Below are 25,782 nucleotides of genomic sequence, written 5' to 3' on the forward strand. Positions count from 1 at the left end.
GAGCTATCCCTATACTTTTGGTAGATCCTTTTCCAGCCTCCATGCTCCATGCCACTTCTGTGGCAAATGCTAATAAGCACAGTAAATCACCGTGATACCTGGAGTAAGGGCTTTTGGGAAGTGGACATCCACCGATGCAGCTGCCCTGAGACCACAGTGATGGTTTCTCATGCTAGTGCCTTCCCAGTAGCAACAGACCCTCAGAGGCTGGTATTCTGGGCAAGATGCAAACGCCACTAGGAAGAGTAAAGATGGCCTCGTAGCCTAACATGTCTTTCTAGATGCAATCCACCACTGGGCCCAATTCTCTTCCATGCAGAAGTATACTTTAAATTGAAGAGAAGCAGGTAAAACACTGCTTCCTCCACAATCGCTTGGCTAAAACTGTAGCATAAAAGGGACTGTACTGCATTCCCATGATGAATTCGAACCATGGAAACATATGCTACTTCAAGGGCAAGTTCCTGACACCTCCTACTGACTGTCATAAACAATGTACATAGTTTCTTATACATTATGGAATAATATTATTTTCTTAAAAGGGAGTGAAGCATCTCAGGCAGAATTCAGCCCAGAGCTATAACGGTTACAATAAAAAAAAAAAATAAAATTCTTCAACTTAAAAGGTTTCAGCAAACATCAAAATTATTTTGGATAAGCATTTTTACCCATAAGCAACCGTCGCTTCACCCTCTTGTCCACATCAGCTCCTGCTGTAGCGTTTCCCTCAGAAATTTCAACAGCAGCCTCTTCCCTCTCTGTAATGAACATGAAAAAAGCAAATGAGTAAAGGTGCCCTGACCAGAAGCCTCATCTGATACCCAATTGTCGTGATTTAACCCCAGTCAGCAACTAAGCACCACGCGGCCACTCACTCACTCCCCCTCCCACCCCCCCAGTGGGATGGGGGGGAAAATCGGGAAAAGAAGTAAAACTCGTGGGTTGAGATACGAACGGTTTAATAGAACAGAAAAGAAGCAACTAATAATGATAATGATAACACTAATAAAATGACAAGAGTAATGATAAAAGGATTGGAATGTACAAATGATGCGCAGGGCAATTGCTCACCACCCGCCGACCGACACCCAGCCAGTCCCCGAGTGGCAATCCCCCTGCCCCCACTCCCCCCAGTGTATATACTGGATGTGACGTCCCATGGTATGGAATACCCCTTTGGCCAGTTTTGGTCAGGTGCCCTGGCTGTGTCCCATCCCGACTTCTTGTGCCCCTCCAGCTTTCTCGCTGGCTGGAAATGAGAAGCTGAAAAATCCTTGACTTTAGACTAAACACTACTGAGCAACAACTGCAAACATCAGCGTTATCAACATTCTTCCCATAGTGGACTCAAAACATAGCACTGTAGCAGCTACTAGGAAGACAATTAACTCTGTCCCAGCTGAAACCAGGACACCAGTATGTACGCACGTGCAAACAGCTGGATTGCATGCTGAATTATCAGAGACAGTTGGAACTGACTAGGCAGAAATAATTTTTTTTTAAAGGAAGTAATAATGAAAATCATGAAGACCCTTCAGTCAAAACCATGAGAATACTTTGCTTTTGTTGCTTCCCTTGTTTGCTTCAGTTTTCTTAACAAAACAGAAGATGTGCTATGGATGTAGTGAACAGAAGCAAGATAAAAGAACTAATTGAACTGTCATGAATTGTTCTGTTAAAAGCACACTGTTATCATGTATCATGGACTAATACAAGGACCAGCCAGTTATGCCTAAGCATTTGAGTTCAATCAACAGACAACAAACTCTTCCAGAGTCTGGAAGAGTTTGTAAATCTTAAGTGCTTTCTTTCCTGGGTAAGTGCCTTGCAAAAATTGTACTTTAATTGAATTCAGAGTTCTGGTTTTAACAGACATACTGCTTTACGTCTGTTTTTAACAGTTTTTACACTTTGGCTCATGCTATACAAGAAACTGAACCTAAAATATCCTAGAGGGCAGGGAATCTTCTTTGGTTAGTGATGGGCCTTGTGCTTCAGAGGGACCAGTGATAATTACAGGCTGCAGTAGCATTAGGTAGCTACTTATACAGGGAAGCGTTAAGTTGCCTGGACCCAACCAACTCACACACTAGCAGGTTTCTTAGTTTTGCATTCCTTGACATTTTCTAGCCATACTATTATGAGGAGCATTAACCATGCACACACAGCAATGCCACCCCACTCTGGAGCTAGTCATCAACAGAAAACTACTTCCCTCCACTGTATACTGACCCAGGCAGGTTTTCCCATCCACATGCATGATGTACTTGGGGTGACATCCACAAACAGGCCCATTATCAGCATCATCACATGTATGTTGACAGCCACCATTTCCATGATTACATGTTACTAGGAAGAAAATATTGGTTACATCTCACAAGTACTTCCAGCCTCTTTGAAAGACAGTGTGCAATTTTGACTCCATTTGACCATCCAGTACAACCTTCCCAACACGCCCCTTTCCTGAAGAACTTTGTGAGACTGAAACCCTGCAGAGCTCTCTTGTGGAGCTGAACTTTCCATTATGAATGATGGCACGACTCCCAAACTACAGATACTGCAGCAACCGATAGACTGGTGTGATAGCCACTGATTCCAGTTTAATTCAAATGCACGCAAATTAGGCGTGTCATCCCAGTTTAGCTACAACATACCAAATCCCATATCACTGCAAACAGAACACTATTTGTTCACTTTGGGAAACCATAAGCATATGCAGAATGTTGCATACAAATGCAGCTCCTCTGGTTCTTGGACAGTTCAAATCCTGGTCGGCATTCACAGGCAACTCCTCCTTTGGGCGTTTCTCTGCAGATGTGGGCGCAGCCATGATCTTTATTCATGCAGCTCATGCCTTCTGCAAAACAGGACAAGTGCAAGAGCATCAGCATCCTCAGCGTCTCTGTGTGCAGACAACAGTCAAATAAAGTCAGTTCAATACACACAGAGACAACAGCCTGCTACTTACAGTATTAGGACAAGAAGTATAAGCTTACAGACAGGAAAGGCAGAAAGTCCAATCCTGCAAAGTCAACGGCCCCAAGGTTTCTCCATCTATGATCTTTTCTGTGCTCATGTTCTTTGACTGCAAGATCAAAAAGCAGTGTCCCTAGATTTGTACAGCATGTGCTTTTTCATCCAATGCTCTCACTTTATGCCAGTGTTTATAAAACCTCCTCATTTCTTTTACGAAAATTGCAAGGTGGCTGACACCTGGCAAGATCAAAGCCTAAAATGAAGTTCTTATTTCTCTGCTTAAAAGAGCAGCCACCAGACACAGGAATGCCTAGGCTGACAGTCACAAAAGTCATCCCCATTTCAATTACTGGCCTACAAAGCCTATTCGCAAAGGCATAACCTACCTCAGCAGTGACCAAGTAGTGACCAGGCAGACACGCAGATTGTATGCATGCTGTATGCCAATTCTCTTTTTTTGTTAACCATTTTGTTTTCTTTTCTTTTTTTTTTTTTTTTTTTTCTGATTTCAGGAAATAGCTGCCAAAACAACCCCACTGGGGATTATCACAGAGTTCTGTATTTCTACACACCTTCCCAGCAGGACAGAATTTAGTGCCAGTGCCTGCTTTAACCAAATGAAAAAGCAATGTGACACTAGCAATGTGACTTTCTTCCTTTTGGTGCCCCTCCTAGAAACATCCTGTCATTTTTGTCTCTGACAGTTACAAGCTGTTCATGCACTAGCACTAGATGACTGCCAGAGTGTCTTGCCTGGCCTTTGCAAAAAGTTCAAGTCAATTAAACAGGGAGGAATTGTTCCTAGAATTATTGTAAAAACTTCTTTCACCTTGCCCCATGGTTCAGCTAAATCAATGCCTTTTCCATTGGCAAGACAGTGACGCAATTTGTACACACACAACTTAAAACTACACAGCAGCTGGCTGAGTTATCAAATGGGATGATTAGACCAAATTAAAAGAATAGTCTTTCTTCTAACATTACACCACAGATTTTTGCTGAAGTCTTATACAGAGCTATAAAATGGGGAGAGAAGACAAATGAATGCTCTCCTCAGGTATACAGAGAACACACCTTTGCCATCAAGTTCTCTGCCTTGGTGCGTTTGGCTTTTATAAGATATGTTACACCAAAATGCTCTTTCTTCTTGGTGAGAACGCTTCATTTGAGAAGAGCAAGTGGAGCATACTTTGGCTGCAAGGTCTTATCCCACATTACCTGAAGTGAACTTCTACCGAGTTGAGCAGATCCATAATCAGAGGTGACCATGAAAAGGGTGACCATGCTGCTAGAAAGGGATTGTGCGAACAATTCCACACCCTATATATTTTTTAAACTCACACAGCCCTTTTTGCAGCCTTATTACTAACTGAAACAAAAACACTGTATTGGCAAGCAGAGGTCAGCTCGTCACCATTATTCCACTATACTTCAGTTAGGTCCTTGCTCTGCACACGACTATTCTCGCCATCTGAAGCACAAGCTACAGGACCCTTTTTCTCTATCAAGAGAGCTTTAAGCAACAAAAGAATGGATATTACAGAGCCTAGATTATTCTGCTCTACTGACTTTTTGATTCCTTTCCCACAGTGAGGACTCTGTAGAAGTCTAACAAGACAATGACACTTCAAATCCAGCAGCACACAGACACAGCCCAAGGAGCCCCCATGAAAGCTGTCATCCATTATTGTGCTGTCAGTCAAGGAAAGAAACAACCTATGAGGCCACAAATTAGCCTCATTAACTCTTGTGTTTTTGTGACTTTTCTGTTCTTAAGCAGCAATATGATTTGGTCTGTTAGCTCAGAGGTGTTAGAAGGCATTAAGAGAATTAGCAGCTTAGTTTCTTAACAAAGTTATTCTTTTGTCTCTATTGAGCTACCAAAGAGGAAACTGTTCAAGCAAGTACTTTGGTAAAGTTCACTGACATCAGACAAATGGTTTAAATGCTCAGTTTGGGATTGCTCCGTTCTAAGCGAGCAGAATTCAATCAGGTCTCCACAGTAAGCTAAAACTGCACTTCCCAAAGCAGGGCACATTTTAATAACAAAGTACCCATTGTGTAACAAGGTACATGACCAAACCCACCAAAACCTAGCTGACCCAAGAGCCAGCATTTCATAGAAGATACATACATCCACACATTCTAGCATTTACTGTGAGGCTGCTGCTTGTTTCCGAAGGTGGTAGAAGATTTCTACTCAGCCCCATTTTATAAGGTTGTATTAAAGACATGTCTGTAAAACCATAAACGCTGTGTGACTGCAAACTCCTTCATGGACACAAAGTCTCCCAAGTCACACTGTTCCAGAGCTGTTGCAATGGCAGATTGTGGTCGAGAACCAAACCCCAAACAAATATTGGTCAAATCCCACCACATGCTTCCCAGACGGGCAATTTCTCTTGCAGGAGACCCTGCCTTACTGGCACACAAGTGTCTTGGGACGGATGAGTCTCTTGATGGCCACACTCGCAGCCAGGATTGCTGAATCCAGTGCCTGCCTGGCCTAGTGGACCCCAAGCCAGATGAGTCCTTTCTGATGACTGGACCTTCCTGAAGTTACCCAGCAAACTTCAGTGAGATCTGAGCACTCTTGTCACTGGCAAGATACGGGCAAAAAGCCAGCATGCTATTTCCCTACCAGGTCACGTTAAATTAATCTCTTGCATATATGATCTGTGTTTAAATCTTTGTCTTTTTTACACGGAACATGAGGGACATCAACACCAACCTGCTAAGAACATTAAGGCTCCATTTAAGGCACATTCAAATGGGTGCTCAGTAGGATGGAGGCAGAGGATGCAATTGTACAAAGAACTACCAGAGATACTCAGAGGCACCCTCTAATAGCCAAATGGTGAGGAGCATCAGCACAACCAGCAGAACAGGACAGGACGCCCCACGAATGCTTTAGTCTTTTTACATGCTTCCTACATCCTTGTGTTAAGGCAACTTTTCCCAAAAAGCTTTCTAGCTATCACTGTTCTCCACAGTCAGAAGGACTCTAAGAGCAACAGCTGACGATGGTCCCCTGTGTGCAAGCTCTCAGTCCACACAGTGATTTCAGACGTGGCTTTCATCTTGCAGGTCCAATTCACTCCCATTGATTCAGCCCAACCAGTAGATAGCTGTAACTGTGAAACACCACAAAGGAGAGCAGCAAGATTTGTCATCCATAGCAATAGCAACCACAAGATGTACTACATATTTACTCATGAAAAACTCTGGTTTCCTTCAAATTTTTGTATTCTCTAATATGAAACAAGTTAAACACAGAAATAAGCTACCTGTGCATAGCTCCCCTGCCAGCTACTGTAACAGCCTTCCAAAGTAAATCCATTCTCCCACATATAGATGAAGGAGAGCTCATTCAGAGCAGACAGCCGGGGAAAAAAATTGGATTGTGCACAACTTCCCAAGACACTCTGAGTTCCTGTAGTTTAAGCAGGGGCTGAGCAGAACCACCAAGCCACTCGGAGCAACAGTCACACCAGATGAAAAATCAACTTCAATTATCAAACTCTCCCCTAATAGCTACCTGACCTTGAGTCCATCACAGCAGGTGACAGGGAACCCAGAGGATAATTGCAGGTAAACTTGGAAGGGCAGATGAGTCTCTGGCTCCCCTGTTAACGCTGGTCATCAGGAGGAATACAACAGCCCCAAGCCTCTCTATTTCTCCTTTCTCAGCTTCAGTTCACTCTTTTTCTGTGTATGTAAAGGCCAGTATTGCAGACCACTAGGAAGGTCTCTCAAGCATTAATGTATACACGCTCTTAACTGGGCTGGGAGTCAGGGAAAGAAATACTCCCTTGTGTTACAGATAAGCAGCAGAACTGAATAGATGGTCTAGGCAGTAGGTGCCAAATGCTGTTTCAATCAATGCTGCGAGGTCTCAAAAGAGAACTAATAAAGTATATACACTGAGAGATGCATATACAAGGCAGAAAATAGAAGACCTGGTGATGAACAGAAAAGCTGAGAACAAAGTGAGAGGAAAGATAAAGCAATGAGATTTGGCTTACAACAGACCTGCCCACCCAAGGGAAAAAAAAAAAAAAAAAGTGGGGAATCCCGTGGAGCACTTCTTCACAGTAATGGGGGGAGGCAGGAGGGAAAGAGTCAGAGCAAGATAAGCTGAAAAAATGGCTTTTAAAGAAAACAAAACAAACACTTCTGTATTTTAGTATGAAGAAAAAAAGCATTTCAGGCAAAACCAGTAAGGGGTTTTTTTTCTTAAGACTGGTTTCCATAAAAATACTTTTTTATTTAGTAGTTTTTAGGAAAGAATGCATCTTTTTTTCCTCTTGCTTTTCTTTTTTTTCATTGAAAAAGAGAAGACTACATTAAGTGGAAATTCAGTATTATGGAAAAAAGGCCTTTTTTGCCAAAAGGTTAAAAGAAACTAACTGTGTCTTAAAAAATAAGAGAACAGAGGTAGAATTCCAAACGTACAATTTTGGGAACAAACATTAATGACAGGAAACGCTGCTGCTATTAGTTCAGGAGAGTACAAGGTACTCAAGTAGCAGCAAGGAAGAATAAAAAGATTTGGAAGTTTTTCCTCCCTTGGCATCGGCCAAGACAAGGAGTTTCAGCAACGGATTTTCATCCTTAGAATCATCATCCATGCACGCACACAAACGCACATCACTGCCTGCAAGGCAACACGAAGGGAAATGCCTTGCCCCACTGCTGCAGCCTTCCCGCTTGTCCCGACTCCCGGCTCAGCTCCCGCAGCGGCAAGCTGAGCAATGGCCTGAGAAATCACCACGCATCAGCAGACCCCGGTGAGACCAAGCCCAGCACCAAAGAAGCTGAGAATACAAATTCTTAATTCAAACAAAAGATCAATTCAGCTACATCAGATGACAGCCACCTCGGCGCACTCATCTGTGGATGGCCATGTATGTCTATAAATGTTGATCTCTTCACTATGGGGATTTTTAAAGTGAGATTTGTTTATTCATGCTCAGATTCCTCTTATAGTCATGCCAACGATAAGCCATAGATTAAAGAAAGCTTTGCAGCTTTAAATACTACTTAGTAAGATATTCATTGTACAGTTCAATGGACAACTCCCTGATCTGAGCAACCACTTTAAAGTATTCCCTAAGGGCACCCAAAATAATTTTGTTCAATCCGATGTCTAATTGGACACCCAAGGCTCTCTGATCTCTCAAAGGTCGCTTCATAAAGGTTTCACTCAAAACAAAGAACGTGATTTGAATACCTTTGGGGCTGACAAACAATAAATCTCTTAGCTGAAACCTAAACACTGTTTAGGGAATCTAAAAGGTACCCGAAGGTAGTGCAGGTATTGCCTTGTAACTAAAGCCAATGGAAACGGCTGGAACTCACTGTCCTTCAATCTGTTGCCGTTCCCTGGATCAGGACACAGCTTAGCTGCACAACGGAGCATAAAGTACCCTGGGAGTACAGCAGTACAGCCTTTAACAAGCACAACACTGCAGAGATACTGGTGGGATCAAAGGGGCAGAAGGGATGTAAAGAGTCTTCAAAGGCACTTAGAAGATTCTGACGCACGGTTCCTTTTAAAACGAGTGAGGACTTCAAGACCCTTCACAGCTCTGAAAAATTCAACCTAAAAATACTTTTGAAGCTGCTTTAGAGATTTTGCAGTTAGCTTCTGTCAAAACCTCCTGCTTTGTGCCTGGAGGGAAGCAGCCAGTACCTTCTGAGCGGTGGATGCACGTATGCTGGTTATCACTTAGAAAGAACCCTTCCTTACAGCGACATTCATAGCTCCCCACAGTGTTGACACAAACATGCTGGCAACCACCGTTGTTGAACATGCATTCATCTGTATCTGAAAGAGAGAGAGAGGGAGAGGAGGAAAGAGAGATATCAGCTTTGTACCAACACCAATACACTCATATTGGCAGCAGCCGCTCAATATGCGCTGCAGACATCCATCTACTCAGCATGTAACCATCCAGGCAGCTTAGACACACCAGGCTAGCCTGTTGTTGTTGTTGTTGTTATTGTGCCATCACCCTTGGGAAAGTGTATTTTTGCTGCTGCTCTTACCCTGTTCGCAGTTTGCCCAATCAGTCACAGGGCTCCCAAGAAATGCTGGCCAACTAACCAGAGTTACTGGTTACAGCTAAGGCAGAGTAGCCTCGGTGGAGCCAGAAGCAGGGCTCCACACTCCACCTACGTGAACGTACTCTGCCTCGCAGTGCAGCTGGAGAGTACTACCCTCAGCAGCCTAGCACGTTTACATTTAGGTTGGGCATCCATACATGGCTCTCTCTTGCTCAGTGGGATGCAACTTTGGCTCCAAACCCATCCAAGCTACAAATGGTGTTTTTCCAGAAAGCTCCCCATTCTGATGCAAAGGTGGAACAAGAAAAATACAAACCTCAAAATAAATGTAGCTTAAAAGGTATCCCCTGCTCCTTACTTCCACTCTAGCTAGAATTCACACATTACATTTGATCTGGTCATCACCACTTACCATCAAGGCTGCTGCTGTGTCACCTTACTGCAGTCAAGGACAAGAGCAGAATTTCTGGAAATACTTTTGATGTTGATTTTGCAATATTCAGAGCTTTAACAATACCAGAGAACACAGAAAGGCTCTGCTTGCAAGATAACCAAGAGAAACAAAGAGTAGAAAAACTTCAGCTAAGCCTCTGAACAACAGGATGCTCATCCCAACCTCCAATTCTCTGCAATTTTAGCCCTTAATAAGCGCAGGTTTTTGTAACCACTACCAGCAAAGAATTTTCCTCCCCTAATTTTCAGAAATGCCAGTTTGAACAGGAAGTAAAAAATGCTCAGTCCCTTAAAAAGCAGGACAAAATGTTGCTGAGGCAAAGCACTGGTCTCATTTGCAAATTCATATGGAACATCACGTTTCCTCCCTGTTCTGTTCATTGTTCCTGTGCTAATAGTACAGTGTTTTTAATTTAACATTGTAGCATATCTGGCATAAAACAGCTGTCTTCTAAAAAAAAGCAAAAAGAGAAAGGCTTTTAGTAAGAAGCATAACACAGTATTACAACAGATTTAATTTCTACTGAAGGCAATGAGTAAGCCAATTGGATGCAAAAGAATGTGACCTGCTGTAGCAAAAAGAGCGGCTGACATATCTCCATCACAGAGAAGCTGAGTATTTTAGAGTTCTACAGTGATGTGAATGTGCAAACAATCATGAATAAACAGCCACCATGAGTCTTTAGTTCTACAGATTTGAACTCCAGCAGATGTTTCTGTCTTACAGACCTTGGAAAGCTTTCAAAAAAATTATCTCTTTCCAACAAGTAATTGTCTATTTGGCTTAAACCCAGGCACACAGCCGAGATCTTCAAAAACAAGGGTGAGAGGAGGGCAACCCTGGCGTGAACAAAGTAAACAAACAGATTAAGAGAAGATGTGATCCAATTTGCTGCATGCCAAAATATTTATTTAACATTTACATCACAGCTCAAAACTGGCAGGTCAGGGGTAAAAACTTCATTGTATGTCAATGGCATTTTATTTTATTTAAAAAAAATCCGTCGTGCAATACTGAGCAGCTTCCCAGTAACACAGCAGGTGGTAAATTTTGGTCTAAGTTATGTCTAGGTCTTACCGATCACAAACAAGTCAGCTGAAGTATGCTCTAGAGGGGCTACTGGATACAAAGAGAATACACCCTTTGGTGGCATTGTAAGAGGCAATGCGTTCGTTCACATTCAGCCCTTCATGGTAACCTCAGCTGAACTCCACTGTGATTACACAAATGTACTAGACAAAAATAAGATGGCCTTCCTATTATTTTAAAGCATCAGCAGATATTTTGCTTCCCTCTCCACTTTCTTGAGTGAAATACTTGGAACTTAGTGACGTTATCTTCTCATCCACTTACACTGTAGTAAAGTTAATCTGTGGGCAGGCACCAGGCTCCCAACAAGTAAAACCCAACACAATTCCACGGGAGACTCCAGAGCTTTTCTGATTTGTCCCAGCAGAAGATACAGCCTAGGGGGTGGTCTGATCCCCCACCTGATATGCCACACGCCAGTGGGAAATACCCCTGGCCAAGCTAACTACAATCTTAAAATTATGCTGTGAGAGCAAGTTTCCCTCTGACTGACATGGGCATGGAAGCCTGCCTGGGCACATCCACGCTCGGTGCAGCAGAAGAGAAAAACTGAGCCATCTCTGAAAAAGTAAATGGGACAGGTACCACAGTGCAGGGCAGAGCCATCCAGGGTTCCCAGCGTGGGTCCTGGAAGCAGGACAGCTTCATCACCGTGAGGCTCTGTCCCAGGGAAATAACGCTGGCAGCATACCACACTGCCGACAGGCTGGCAACTCAGGCGCTTCTGTACACTGCTGCACTGTGTGCTGAAGAATACCATCACAGTAAAACCACAGGGTCTCGTTACTCATTTTTAAAGGTTTTCACCTGCTGGCACACAAAAAGTGGGAAACTACCAAGGTCTTTATAATAAAGAAAAAGAGGGCGAGAGAGCGTGTGTGGATGCAGGCTCAGGGGACCGTTGCCAGGATTGAACACGTTTCCAGAGTTGCATACTTTGCTTCGCACGAACCATCCAGGGAAACGCCAAGCATTTGGCTTGGTCCCTCTGTGCTTCAGTGGCCTCTTATCATATACAGCTACTGCACACTCCTAACTGTCCTTTCCGAACAGCCTGCAGGTCAGGAAGTACTCAGGCACAGTAAGAGTGTATGAGCGGAAAGATTTCCAAGCCTGGAAACACAACTGAGAACTGATCCTTAACTAACTTGGGAACAGAAAAGACTAGGATAGCACAGCCGTTCTTTTACATAAACTCATTTAGCGTAACAATAGATGGCACTTCACACATTTTAACCCAAAGCACTTAGCTTGGAAATGTAGCACAATTATCGTCCACATTTACAGAGGAGGAAAGAGCCATACTGGGATGGTGCATAGTCCCATAGGTAACATTCTTCTCTAGCTGAGCTGATTCAGCCCAGTAGATCGCCACGCATTTCCCCTGGATACAGTTAAAGGGTTATGTTAGCATCACCACTCACAACGTTCACGAACACTCTTCTTACCCAGGCAGTTGTGGCCATCGTGAGCCAACATAAAGCCGTCGTAGCAAGTGCAGCGGTAATTTCCTGGAATGTTGAAACACTCGTGGACGCAGCCTCCATTGAAGTCATTATCACATTCATCAATGTCTAAGGAATAAAGCGAAAGTCAATATGACGGATTCTTGCTTGGGTGTTATAGACAGTTAGAGATGCGACTGTGTAAATGTGACCAGCAACTGCTGTCCGAAATCATCATTGTCTTGCAAATTGACTACTTAACACATTATGTGTTGAATGTTTCCAAAGGGTGACAAAATGTCCCGAAATTCCCATGTAGCTTTACCTTATAGTTTTTAAGGCTGCTGGATAAACAACAAACTAATTATTAAACCAAGTGATATTAGTAGGTGAAGAGCCATGCAATCTGTTTGCCTTTGATTTTGTAAACTGAGAGTAAATCAGGTGAAGAAACAATGACTATTTTGGTTTAAAGTCATCCTCCATATTTTAAGTAATTATTTTTAACGGCTCTGTCTTCTTAGAAATACTTCATGCTGACACAGCATGAAGTTTGCCTTTGATTTTGTAAACTAAGAGTAAATCAGGTGAAGAAACAATGACTATTTTCGTTTAAAATCATCCTCCATATTTTAAGTAATTATTTTTAACGGCTCTGTCTTCTTAGAAATACTTCATGCTGACACAGGGGGAGCATAGTGCTTCCATCACTTTACCTTCACATTTCTTCCCTTCGCCAGTGTAACCCACTTTGCACGTGCACTTGTACAGCTTCGGGGTGTTTTGACAAATAGCATCTGGGTGGCAGTCATCGAGCCCCAGGGCGCATTCATCCACATCTGTGAAAAGACAAGATTCAGAAGGGACTGTCAGCAGGCGGAGAACAGGGCACGTCTCCCGTACACATCACCGATGAGATGATGTAAGGCTGAATGCCTGTTTGTGGTGTACGTTACATGTATTTGAGAGTCAGGACAGAAACATGCAGAGACCACATCTGACCTTAAATTTGTATAATGCTCTACCTGCATACAGATGTATGCGTATGCAATTCAGATACGCTTGTGTTAAGCTTCTGTACCCACTTATAAATACGTCCAAAATAATCCATTATGGGCTAGATGCTCCGTGAGATTTAGCTGACAGTTTTACAGACGTTCATTAGAGGCTGTTAATCTTTCTGCTTAACAAAAAACAACTATTGAAAGAGTTCTTGGTGACATTCGTGACATCACCCTCAGGAGGCCAAATGATTTTTAAACTAACAAGGGCAGTTTACAGAAACGTACTTCCAAAGTCACCACCAACGCATTCAAAGACACACTTACCATTGAACGGATGTATAATTTATAAATAATGCCAATTTTTTTTAACACAAGAATAGTATCTGGTGAGCAGCATTGCCAAATCACCTGGCCAGCCATCACAAAGCACAGCATACTGAAGCAAAATATCCAGGTGGAAACTTCAGATCAGAGGAAATGAGGAGAAAGGGAAACACCAACAGGAGGAAGTCCTGGAGACGAAGCGTAGACAGAAGAAGAGGAAGAAAAGTTATGGGCAGCAGCAGAAGTTTTTCATACAGCAGAAGAAAATTCAAACACAGAAACAGGAAGATTTCCAGCAACTGGCTAAAAGGAAGAGTTGCAGAAGCAGCACCCCACGTAGGTACACCAAAACAACAGGATGAATTGCAGGACTAGCAGCAGAAGGTGACTACTTAAATAGTCAGCCGCTTTTCATAGTGGGGATCGCTGTCTAGTGGGGAATTTCAGCCAGCACCGCTCCCATTTACAATTATAGCATTCATCTCTTTTTCCCTCTTCTCCCCCCCCCCCCCCCCATCCACAAAATATGCCTGGAGGTACTGCACCAGTTACCGGCTTCAGAAAGCATTCCCGTAGTTTTAACTCCTAACGGTGTCTGGCAGCGGGGAAGCAAGGCGAAGAGCCAGCGCTACAGCGGCAGCGCTCTCCCGGCTCTCAGGTGCACACGGAAGCGGTAACAGCGACGGGCTGCTCGGGTCCTACCTCCAGCAGCCAAGGGGACGGTGGAAAGCGGCCGCGGAGAGCGGCAGAACCTGCCTCCTCTCAAAGCGGAACAGTCAAGCCCTTAAAAACCAGCGGGAGCGGCGGACTGAGGGAGCGAGTCACGCAAGGGGGAGCGAACTGCTGAGGGGCCCCCAGCGAGCGGCATCGAGGGAGATGGGGCGGGAGGAGAGGACGGGTAGGCAAGGAAGGAGAGCGGGCAGGAGGCGGCATTAGCCGCGGTCGCCGGCTGCGCGCCCCCCGCGCGGCGAGCTCCGGCCGGGCCCGCCCGGGCCAGGGACTCGGCGGGGGGGACGCCTGCGCCGGCAGGGCGGGTGCCAGAAGGCGCGCACCGAGGAGGGGGCTTCTTTCAAGGCCATGGCACACCGGGACGCCAGCGAGAGCTCGTGCCAGCGGCAAAACGGCCCTTCTGCCGGTTTGTTTTTACGCCAACCCTCCGTGGCCCGCAGCGCGCAGGGCGGAACGGCGGCAAAAGCCCCGGCATGAACGCGTAAGAGAAGCGCGGAGAAGAGGGCTAGGGAAAAAAAAGCGCTGGGCTCAGGGAGCAAGATTTCCTCGTGTGGTGACAGCAGCCCGAGCCGAAGGGAGACCCCGGCGGAGGGAGGCTGCGAGCGAACATCGCAGCCTTAAACTTGGCAGCCAGGCGGGCGCGGAGGACGCTGCAGAAGAGCTACCGGGCTCGTTCCTCGGCGACCGGCGGCAGATTCAGCGGCGACGGCCGCAGACCGTACGCCCCCGCCGCCCCGTCGGCAGAGGCGAGGCGCTCACCGGGCGCCCTGCCCCTCCTCGGAGGTCAGCCCCGCTCCCGGGCGAGACCGCCTGGAAACCGGCCCGTGGAAGTCACCGCCGCCGCCTCCGGCGCCCCGCTCCGGTCCCGGTGCCCCGCACCTCCCCCTCCCTTCGCCACCCCCCGACCCGGCGCCCTCGGGGGGGGACCTGCCGCCCCCCCCCCCCTCAACCCCCCCCCCAGGCCGGCCGCCCCGCGGGACGAGCCGCTGTCCAGGGCTGAAGACGAGCCGGCGGCGCGGCGCGGCACTCACCGGGCAGGGCCAGGGGCAGGGCGGCGGGGGCGCCCGGCGCGGGCAGCAGCAGGAGCAGCAGCGGCAGCGCCCGCGCCCCCGCCGCGCCGCGGCGGCGGCCGCCGGACCCCATCGATGGCGCTGAGGCGGCGGCGGCGGTTGCTGCTGCTGCTGCTGCTGCCGCCGCTGCTGCTGCTGCTGCTGCTGCCGCCGCCGGGCGGGAGGAGGCGGCGGCGGCGGCGGCCGCCGCGGGGGAGGAGAAGGAGGGAGGAGGGAGGCGTCTGCGGGCGGCCGGCCCGCCTCGCACCGACGGCGGGCGCGGGGCGGCGGGGGCTGGGCGGGCCTCCCCCCCGGCCCGGGCCTCCCCCCCCGCCCTCCCCGCCGGCCCCACTGCCCGCCCGGCGGCCCCCGCAGGCGGCGAGAGCGCACACGGTCACACACACAGAGACACCCGCGAACCGCCCCATCCCACCGTGGAAAGCCTCCAGGGGCCGCGCCAGCGCACCCACCCGCGGCCCCGGCGGTCCAGCACCTGCACGGCACCCCAAACACAGGTGTCCCGCAGAGCCGGCGCCTCCTGAAGGTACAGAAAATACCTCACACGCAGAGGGCGGCTGCCCCCGGCGAGTGCATGTGAACCGGTGCTCCCCTTTCTGGAGCGGCCCACGGAACGGCCGCTTTCCAGCGGAGACAAGCCCGAGCAAAGACCCCCTGCGCCTGCATCCCGTCGCGGCCCAGGTACAGACAAACCCGCGCCAGCCTCGCTTGCGTTCCTTCAAAAAGACGGCACCGCCCTTTTCACCCAGTAATCGCGCCCCGCCGCGGCGCGTGAAGGCCCCCCGTCCGAAGGCCGTGCCAGAACCCCCACGTCACGCTCCGCCAGCCCCGTCCCACCTCCTTTCCCAGCCAGGGATTTCTCAGAGCTGTCCTCCCTTTGGCAGGTAAAAAGCGGCCTACCCCGTCATTCGCTGGAATTGGAATCTCCTAAATGCTGTTTGACCTTTCAGGGTGCAAGCGAAAGCGGGCCGTATTCTTTTCCACCCCTCCCTCCCATCGCCATTTCGCTGCCTTTTCTCTTCTGTTTTGTTCTGCGAGAAATACCACGCTACTGCTAGTTGTGAGGGTGGTTTATACACATTAGTAAATCTTCGGGGTGAAACTTTCCCTCAGTCTTCGTCTTTGTTTCCTTAATGGTAGCTATAAATTACCACTTTCCTTTCGCACTGGAGCATCAGGCTTCATTGCTTTTGAAATGATCAAAGTTACTCTCTTTCAAAATCCAGTGAGAAACAACCCATTGTATCTCCTGGACGGCTTCAGTCTCAGTCAAGCTCTTCTATAAATGCATAAAGCTGCTCATTGAACACTCCAAGGATTCTCCAGCCGCGCACCATACCCCAAGCCTCCCCTTACCAACAGAAAGTAATAAATGAATGAAGACTCTCCCGACAGTTTCCACGATCTCATGAATAAAACACTCATACTTACGGTGGGAATTCACACATCCACACGCCTCTCATCTGGGGATATCGGTCAAGGTGTCTCTAACAAACAATTCTCCCAAATGCACGTGACTACCGGCCACCTCACGGAAAAGCTGTGACGTATTTCGGGCGCTTTCCAGTCAAGGTTCCTCAAGGAACTTGACCAATATTAATTTAATTAAAATTCATCACAAGATTTGACCAAAGACACGAAATCTACATATGAAGAGCATAGCAGAAAAAACAGTAGGAGACATTGAAAAGAGCCATATACCCAAACAACTAAAGCTTCCATATACCCAAACACCTAAAGCTTTCTGAGACACAGTAAAAGCAAAGCATCCTGTTTACTTCTGTAAACTAAAATATAAAGTGACACATAAATATCCAGCGTGCCTGAGTTGGATCAAAAGATCTCAACGCAGCTTGGAAAACAAACAGCAAGAATATTAAATCTGTCTTGGTTAATGAAACCATTTCTTACACATAAATCTCAAGAGTGCTTTGTGAAGGGTCCTTGCTATTATTTCACATTTAATACTCATTTATGATGAAGACTTGCCATTAAAATATCTCTTCACAGAAAGGCACAAAAGAGACAGAAGCTCAGACCTCAACTCAGATGTCCTTCTGTAGCCTTTTTAACTATTTCTATTCAACTACAGAGTCACAGTGAGAGCTGACCATGCTGGGTATGAAGATCTTTCCTTGGAGAGAGAAGTTAGAAAAATTCTTAAGACTCAACTTCAGCAAGAAGTTAAGTATGACGAAAGAAAAACAAACGTACCAGGGGCAGTTCAACAGGAATAGACCTCAAATAGCCCACCGTTAGGCTTTTTTTTTTTTTTTTTTTTTTTTCCAGCAATTAAAAATAAAATAAAATCACAAAGTTTTAGGGAGGAAAATAGCTACTGGTAAGTATCTGCAAAAAGTGTATGCAAACAGGACATTTTCACACATTACGCATACTGATCCTAAAACCAAGAGCAAAGTTTTTGCTCGTCTAGATACTATACAGCATTTTAGTCTTGAACTAAATTTTGTCAGTGTTGTATGGACCAGAGTCCCGTTCAGTTACATTTCACAAACGCTTTGGGGAGAGAGAGGTTTAGGTGCTTTATGTTTGGAGAAAGGCTGCACATCAGAAAACTTGTCTGCTTTTTCCGAATCGTACCAATGTGCGCACTACCTTATAATCTTGCAGCACCTAGAACTTCTTCCTGCTAACACTGCTGGATCTCTTTGGACTGCCAGAAGCACAACACTGCTACGAACAATGTCTGCTGCTCCAAAGGAACTCTTCCATACAGATAAGATGCCCCAATTCCCCCCTGCCCTCCACTTCAAGTATCACTTGAAGTTGCCTCACATTGAGAGATTGAGGCTAAGCTGCCACAGAGCAGCTGGATGTAAAAACTGCTCCAGGAATTCTACACCTGATCTCCCGAGTGGAATGCTTCTGTCTGAAAATTTGGGATAAAAACTGCTTTATGCCTTATAATCCTCGTTAAACTTTGTTATTTAATCATAAGCAAACTTTATCTGAAGACATCCTGATTGCCGTTTCATTTGTACTTCGATGTAGTGAGAAGTAGTGGGTCTGCTGGGCTGAGCAGCAGCGCATCATACTGAGCCAAAATTTAACATGACTTGAGTGACCGTAATGAGTGCTTGTGCCAGAAGCTGAAAACAACCCAGGGAGGGTGGGGGAGTGGGATGCTGGAACAAAAAAAAAGGGAAAGGGGCAGAAAGACAAGTGAGGATATACTTTCAAACATTTCGTTGTTCCAAAGCTTTTCACACGCATAATTTCTCAGAGCTGTAGTTTCAAGTCTTACTCATCTCCATATGTATACTGGGTTTTGAACAACTGTTTTCCTTTGAAATGAATCACTCCAACTTTTGCATTTACACTTTCCATCTTAGTATCCAAGGGCTTTCCAAGCTACCAAACAGGTTGTCGAGTTCTACGTAAAATAACACATCTTCAGTAATCACCATTCGGTTTTTGCAGTTTAACAGTGTCTTTCCTTGGAAGCAAGACCTGCACGTGGCTTATCTCAAACAGAGAGGAAATCTGGGGTTCCTCTGGTCACAAGGAGTCTAAAAGACTCTCACGTAATTTACAGTCCTTGTCTAAGTGTTTTTATGCCACTGGTAGAAAAACCTCCTTGAAACAAACATCAGATCCACCAGTGATATTTTAAATGTTGCAGAATCTGCATCTTAAATTGCCACTGTCACTGAAATGAAGAACAGTTCCTGTTTATTGCAGGACTGAATACGCTATGTTCTATTAATGAATATGCATCTTTGAGTTCATAGGGGAAAAAAAGGAGATATTTTGCCATGTGAAAGAACTTTTAGGCAAAGACCTGCTTAGTGCAGCTCTTTGACATTTGTATTTCTTTGTGAGAACTTTCCAAGTCATCACTACAACAAATCGTAAAACTTCTAGACCCTTGTGTTTAGAGCAGTTAGTCAACAATCACTGCCTAGCACTCAAACTCTCCTCTCCAACAGACGTTAATAAGCATCACCTTCTATAAAACCACCTCAGACCTGACATTTGGAAAAGTGCTGTGAACCCAGCAGTTGCACGACACACTTCGCTCACCAAGGCCCACGTTCTTTTTGTTCCTTCCCCTTGCGGGACGTCTGAAAGATTCTGAGCCACCTGTGACAAAATTAATATGTTTCTGAAGCTGCACTTACCTCACAGCTCCAATCCAGGCCTGCCCCACGGCCATCCCCGCAGTGCTCTGCAGAGGAATTAGAAGCGGCAGGTCTAATAAGCCTAGGGAATTGAGATAGCCTCAGTTTCCAAGAGAGAGGCAGGTCTGGCACCTCACACAAGAGCAGAATGACTGCACCCCCCCAGACCCGTCCAAGGCTCAGGCCACCAGCACCACCTCATCAGAGCGCGGGGCAGGCTGCGTTCACCCTCTCGGCATCTCCCCCAGCGAGCCCACAGGATGACACCATCCGTTGTTACTAGCGCAGAATCACCGCCAGCTCAGGGGACTGATGTGGTTCCCGCAAGAGAGATCTTAACACTTTTTAATTTGCTTTGCTTAAAACACTCTCCACCACAGACCAGGGTGTGTGCGGCGGGGGGGAGAAACAAAGAGGTGAGGCAAGCAGAGATACCTCCAAATAATGATCAAACTCCTTCCCTTGTGCATTTTTCCCCGATGGTATAAAACATCCAATGATGATCTCGTACGGTTTGACACAGAGTGAACCCCACCAACCCCAGAACAGCCCTAATTTGAACCACTGTTCCCAGGCTGAGAAAGTTACCTTCTATGTTTGTCAGCTTCAACACAGAAATTTGTCAAAGCAGAAGTTTGCTAACAGGCAGGTCAGAAGAATAAGCAAGTCTCTCTGGCTCCAGCTGACAAAAGAGAGGGCAGCTCCCTAAAACCACAGGAAAAATAGTGCAGCTGAAGGATGAACTCTTTTTTGCAGACACTGGGCTACTAAGGAATGGCAGAAACCATACAGTGTGGGGAAAGCAGCATTCAGTCTTCTTACCTGTTCCTGTCATTGTACGTGGGGAGGAACTGAGTGACTGAGGTTGGAAGGGACCTTTGGAGGTGATCTTGTCCAACCCTACTGCTCAAGCAGGGATGTCCCAAGGAGTGCATTTTGGATGAAGCAGGAGATGAAAGTGAGTAAAACTGACCTGGTCTCCCTGCTTCTCGCACAACTGACACATAAAAATTCCAGGACATAGGCAGCAGAAAAGTTACAAAAGCGTAACTACAAATGAGTTGCGCTCACGTTTGTTTACTACTCCACTCAAATCTAAAAAACTACATTTAATATGCAGTAAGGCAGGCAGAACCAGTTTCAAGGCGAGATAAGCAGAGCAGTATCTAATGAACCAAGATTATATGGGGCTCCACCGTATCGGTAGGTACTTCAGATCATTCAAAAAGTGAATGAATGGAGAGGGAAGGAACCATACTTTTGCCTCTGTGCCAGTACAATCACTCCACCCAGTAATTCCTCCTCTGGGACTATCTGTCAAGTTAGATCTTACCCTGGGCAAAGGCAGAGTAAAAAAAGTAGGAAACAGGCAATATAGGCAATAATGCTTGGGCATGCACGTCTGCCACAGATGTCAGAATCTCAGAGTTGGAGGACACTGCTATTTTCTCACTTAACCTTATATTTGAAGGATCAGATAGTTACATTTCCAACAATTCCTGCTTCTCCATATGGATCCTCTCACATAAAGAGAAAGGTTGAGTACATGGTACATAGAGGTGACTAACTTTATTTTTCAGAACATAAAATTTGAAGATCTCCACCAAATTTGGTCATTAAGATCAAAAATTGTTCTAAGGTAGGAAAAAAGCTAATATAAATGGCAGCACATACGTGTGTGTGTACTCACAGACACTTTCCAAGATCTGCTTAGTCCCTTTGCCTTCCCGTTCTCCCCATTCCCCGATTACTGAGTAGGCATCTCTTCCACTGATAGCAGTCTGACCAACAAGAATTGCTTGCGAGAAGGCTACACTGGCAGTGGGAGGGAGGCAGGCATTTAGTTGAACAGATCTGATACAAAACTGTACAAAAATCTCTCCTGAAATCAGACACTAGAATGTCATACATACCTGCAGTCAGGCAAAAATAAGATGATTAGCCAAATTATAATAAGTAGCTTTTGAAAATAGCACATTAATGCTATTTTTCATGTTAGAAGACGAATTTTATTGCAATTCAGCAAATGAGCTACACCTGTAAAACTGTTTTGTATATCCAATTCACATTTAATGTCCAAGGCATTGAAATGTCACAGGAAAAATAAAACAGGAAAACAGTACCTGGTTTTGTCATTATAATGTAAACTTCAATGCCCGCCCTTAAAAAAAAAACAAGCCAGTGATTTCCCCACGTAGTAAAATATATAGTTTATAACGTATTGATGCTTTATCTTAGTTTAACAGCCAATCTCTAGGTATAAAATAATGAACTACAAAGATGTGAAGTACGTGTACAATATCTTCACGTATTTTCAAGTATCCTATAGTATCTTGAACTACGGACAAAAATCATTTGACAATATACAGAAAAAGTTAACTCTGAATAGTTTCACTGCAGAAATCTTAACATATTCATGAATTCAAAACACATCAAAAAGATGGATCATCCAGCTAGTAGATCCCATTTGAAAAATTTGAAAAACACTCTTTGTAATGGAAAAAGTTGTGGAATAGTCTTCAGTTCATGAATATGTCTTCAGCTAAACAATGTCAGATGGTTAAGTTAACGGCAGGTAAAGGCTTTTTTTTTTTTTGTATAAACTTATCGTCATAGTGTTTCACTACATTTAAATCAAGTCTTTATTAATGTGCATTTTCTTTTTGTATAAAGTATCATTGTATCAACTCTGACAGCATTAATCAAGGAAGCATAAATAACTGATAGGTGATAGCCTGTTTGGTTTTTTCCCCCCAAATCAGGTATCAGTCTGTAAATGTGTTTGGCCAATTTAGCACTATATATTTACTGCATTATGAACTACTTATTTTTTGTCATTACATTTCCCTCTACAGAATGCATGTGTGCTGTTAAAAAAAAAAACCATTATCTTTTCACATTAACTGTTACCAAAAAAAACCCAAATGAGAAAACAGCATAGCCACATTAACCTGCACCTACTAAACCTGCTCCCTTATTTTAGAAAAGTAACAGAGGGGAAAAAAAAAAAAAAAAAAAAAAAAAGGTTACAATTGCAGTATTCTAGAGCTCATTTCTGAACAAAAATAGCAATGCTAGTTTTACAAAGGGAGATGGATTTTACAAAGCTCTAGTTAGAAAGATGCTGACTACACCATTTGTTCTTATACAGAGTCATCCAGTTCAGCAGAATGCCATGGAAGGAGCAAATGCTGGATCCTAACATTACTCTGTGGGACTGATGCTAGCTACATCAATGAAAGAAGGAGGTTGGTTTGTGGTAAAAACTGAATAGGGATTATGACCGCTACTACAGACTGAACTGTTCTTAGATATGCCAACCAAATCTCTTCCCAAAACCCTACCCAGGCTACCACATAGCTATATTTAATATCTCAGTCTTCCTTGGTGGCCTCTGGATCCAACAAAACCAACTTTTTTTTTTTCAGCTGCATTTCAGAATCTTCTGCTGGTCCTTCAGTGGAGCAAATCCTTCCAGACTTGGAAGTCCATAACAAAAAGTGCTTTGAATCCTCACAGGATTAAACATAGACCCCCCTATGAGAGAAGGAGGAAGGGGCTATCAGAAAGCGGTCTTTCCTGTGAAAATAAAGTAACTGAGGAGCTGGGAAGATGAACTCTGCATCTTCCTTTTGCATCTGGACAGCTAGCACACAGGGTGCTGTCTCTGATGGACAGCATCACCCTCATGTGCTAGCCAAAGAACCCACCTCTTGGGAACCAGCAAACCCCAGCCTGTGTTCAGGTATCGCTAACTGTCATAATGAGGCCAAAAAGATCCACACCAGAGCAAGCCATTAAACCAATCATGCCACACTAGGTGAACTTATGTAAAGAAGAAAAAAAGAAAAAAAAACAACCTTAATTCAGGGTTAATAACCTCATGCAAGATAAAATTCATCCATACTTAATACTATGAGAGATACAGTTTCAACAGCATCGACTAATCTGTTAAGGTCAAAGTAATTAATGCAACCCTCCTTTCTTACGTAGACATATTCCCTGTGAAATACACAGGCCTAGTAAAGTTGTCTTAAATATAGCTGAAAGCACTGCAAAATTACTTTTTTTTGCTATTATTAATATATAAACAAGCAATTTGGGGCAAGCATATACAGATTATCCCAGCATATTAAATTGAATACATGAAATTCTTAAAGTACATCTGTTTTATTTTTGCCCTTCCAAAGCTGGAAAAAACCCAACAAAACCAAACTTGCACACACAAAATACTTCTGTGAGCTGCTTCTGTAAGCTCCAGGCTGTGAAAGAATTCACACCCACGCAGCATGAGGAATGGCTTGGACATTGCCCTTACATCTTCCTAATGCTACTGTGAAATCAAAAAAGAATCTTGCTCTGGTAAGTAGTGACAAAGGAACTTCTCAGTTTAATAATGAAATAAATAGGACAAAAGTAAAAATAGTCAAAAATTTAATACATGTGCTATACTTATAAATTATGGAAATAAAACTATCACAAGATGTGACTATGCTGTAGGTAAAGAAAAGGTGCTACAACATTGTATGAACCAAAAAACTTGGACTCTGCTTCTCAAGAGAGACAATACTGAGATAAGTTTATACAGTGGAGACCTCTTAAATACATAGCCCTGAACTTCTGTACAGTAATTTGTGATGCTGATAAATCAGCCTGTTCTTAAGTCACATATTCATTTCAAAGGTATTTTTAATCAGAGGATTCAAATGAACGGAGATGCTTTTAGGCATTTGCCAAGTTCCAGATCTCCAATAAATTAAGCTTTCAAAATGTTTGTGTTTTATTATAGAAGTAAGCTTTCTCTGCTAAAAACAAAAGTATCCCAAATGAAGCAGACTGTGACAAGCAGACCCAAGACATATTCATTCAAAAGGAAAAAAAGAAACCTTACCACTCACTGTCTTTTCAGAAAAATTAAGAAGTCCTTATATTTGTTAGTAAGGTATACCATTATTATTTTGTGAGGGCATAAACATCTTTATTTAGTCATCTGGCATTTGGGGAACTCATGCCCCTCTTTATTAGCAGTTAAGAGAATTACCAGCAGCAACCATATACCAAACTTCAAAAGGCTGGTTCAAGTGGAAACATTTTTGTGTTGTGAACAATTATTCCAGGTTTTTCATTTAAGTGGGCTGCACTGTAAATTCTGAATTGCAACATAATATAGCCAGTTGTATCATAGAAGATTAGAAGATTTTTTTTTTTAAAGACAAACTTACAAAACATAACAATAGGTTAAATAAATAAAAAACATCAGTTAAAAAACACACTTAATTTCTTCTGTGCAATTACGTACCAATATGAAAAATATTACTTTGATCTCTGCACATTTCATGGTTCAGTCTCCTGGATTTCACTAAAAATAATACTGACAACAAAAATAAAGGAAAAAATGATTTGTTGACAAATCAGTGCTTTGGAGATATTAAAAAAAAAAAAAGCACACATCAGATTTGTAGTTCCCTTGCAGCAAAACATGACCCAATACGTTAAAAATCAAACATTGGTAATAATGTTAATATATAAAATATTAGTTTAAAAACTATAGAATGACCTTCTCAGCAGAAATGGAGTGTATACATTGGGGTCTATGACATACAGCATATCTGAAGGCAAGTTTACAGAATGCTGAAAGGCTCACTGCACATTTTCTATGGCAAGGAAATACTGCAGCTTTAAAATAAGCTGCACAATACTCATCTCTATCTCTTTCACATGAAAGTGTGTAAAAAGCAAATCAGCAAATAAACTCTAAAATAGATTTATACCAAAATCCTCTTTTTTACATTGAGTTTACAGCTTCTATCCATTTGCCTGTACTATTTTTGGAGTTTCCTTCAAGAAAAGTCAAAGTTGCATTTTAGGGCCATGAACGAGTTCACGATACAATGTACTGGCAGACAGAACTTTTGCATACTAACAAGCTTCACTCCTTGTTGCTTTTTTCTTTTTTTTTTAAAAGACAGTTTCTCCTGTGGGACAAGAGGTCAAATATCGATTCCTTTGACAAGAGATGCCTCCAGCGTAATGTTGAACTCCTGCAAGGTCTGCAGCACTCGAATCAAAGAATTCACAAGAGTATGATCCTTAATCAGTGCCATGTCTTCATACATCTGTGCTGTAATTGGGCAGTCTGCAAGCAGGGCGATCCAGTGATGCAGAAGGTGGTCTCTGACAAGTGGCAATTTGCAATTTGGAAATAAAAATAAAGCCAAGTTAATTTCTCATTTTCACCGACATGATTTTTATTCTTTGCCTTCTAAACAGACCTACCATCTTCTCTGCATTTTTTATAAGACAGGAAAGGAGGACTCACTGTCTGTGGAACTTGTTTAAGAAGGGAGGATTCATGAGAGACACTTTCCCACCCCTCGCATCAGAAGATACGGTTCCCAGGAGGCCTGGAAGTCCCAAGCAGGCCCAAAGTCACTAGCCTCCCCATTGCCTTTGTGTCAAGAGGCTTCTAGGTGGTCCCAGCTT

At 44.2% G+C, this 25,782-nt stretch overlaps 2 protein-coding genes across 9 annotated transcripts in view; both read right to left on the reverse strand.

The window, feature by feature from the left end:
• The window catches only part of SCUBE2 (signal peptide, CUB domain and EGF like domain containing 2), a 42,915-nt gene extending 29,470 nt beyond the window's left edge, over positions 1–13,445 (reverse strand). For both annotated transcript variants that reach the window (XM_049821049.1, XM_049821048.1), the window contains exons 1-7: positions 13,362–13,445; positions 12,750–12,872; positions 12,037–12,162; positions 8,672–8,806; positions 2,732–2,857; positions 2,233–2,349; positions 669–758 (exon numbers count right to left, since the gene is read on the reverse strand). In XM_049821049.1, coding sequence (XP_049677006.1) covers positions 669–758; positions 2,233–2,349; positions 2,732–2,857; positions 8,672–8,806; positions 12,037–12,067 — 499 coding nt within the window. In that variant the 5' untranslated portion in view covers positions 12,068–12,162; positions 12,750–12,872; positions 13,362–13,445. The remainder of the gene's footprint in view (positions 1–668; positions 759–2,232; positions 2,350–2,731; positions 2,858–8,671; positions 8,807–12,036; positions 12,163–12,749; positions 12,873–13,361) is intronic.
• Positions 13,446–21,216: 7,771 nt separating this feature from the next.
• The window catches only part of DENND5A (DENN domain containing 5A), a 72,326-nt gene continuing 67,760 nt past the window's right edge, over positions 21,217–25,782 (reverse strand). For 4 of the 7 annotated variants that reach the window (XM_049820006.1, XM_049820005.1, XM_049820003.1 and 1 more), the window contains one exon: positions 21,268–25,473. In XM_049820006.1, coding sequence (XP_049675963.1) covers positions 25,290–25,473 — 184 coding nt within the window. In that variant the 3' untranslated portion in view covers positions 21,268–25,289. Of the gene's footprint in view, positions 25,474–25,782 lie in introns of all 7 variants that reach the window. The other 3 variants (XM_049820004.1, XM_049819999.1, XM_049820000.1) reach the window with 3 other exon arrangements.

The sequence above is a fragment of the Accipiter gentilis genome, chromosome 17 (genome assembly GCF_929443795.1).
Source record: "Accipiter gentilis chromosome 17, bAccGen1.1, whole genome shotgun sequence".
NCBI classification, from domain to species: domain Eukaryota; kingdom Metazoa; phylum Chordata; class Aves; order Accipitriformes; family Accipitridae; genus Astur; species Astur gentilis.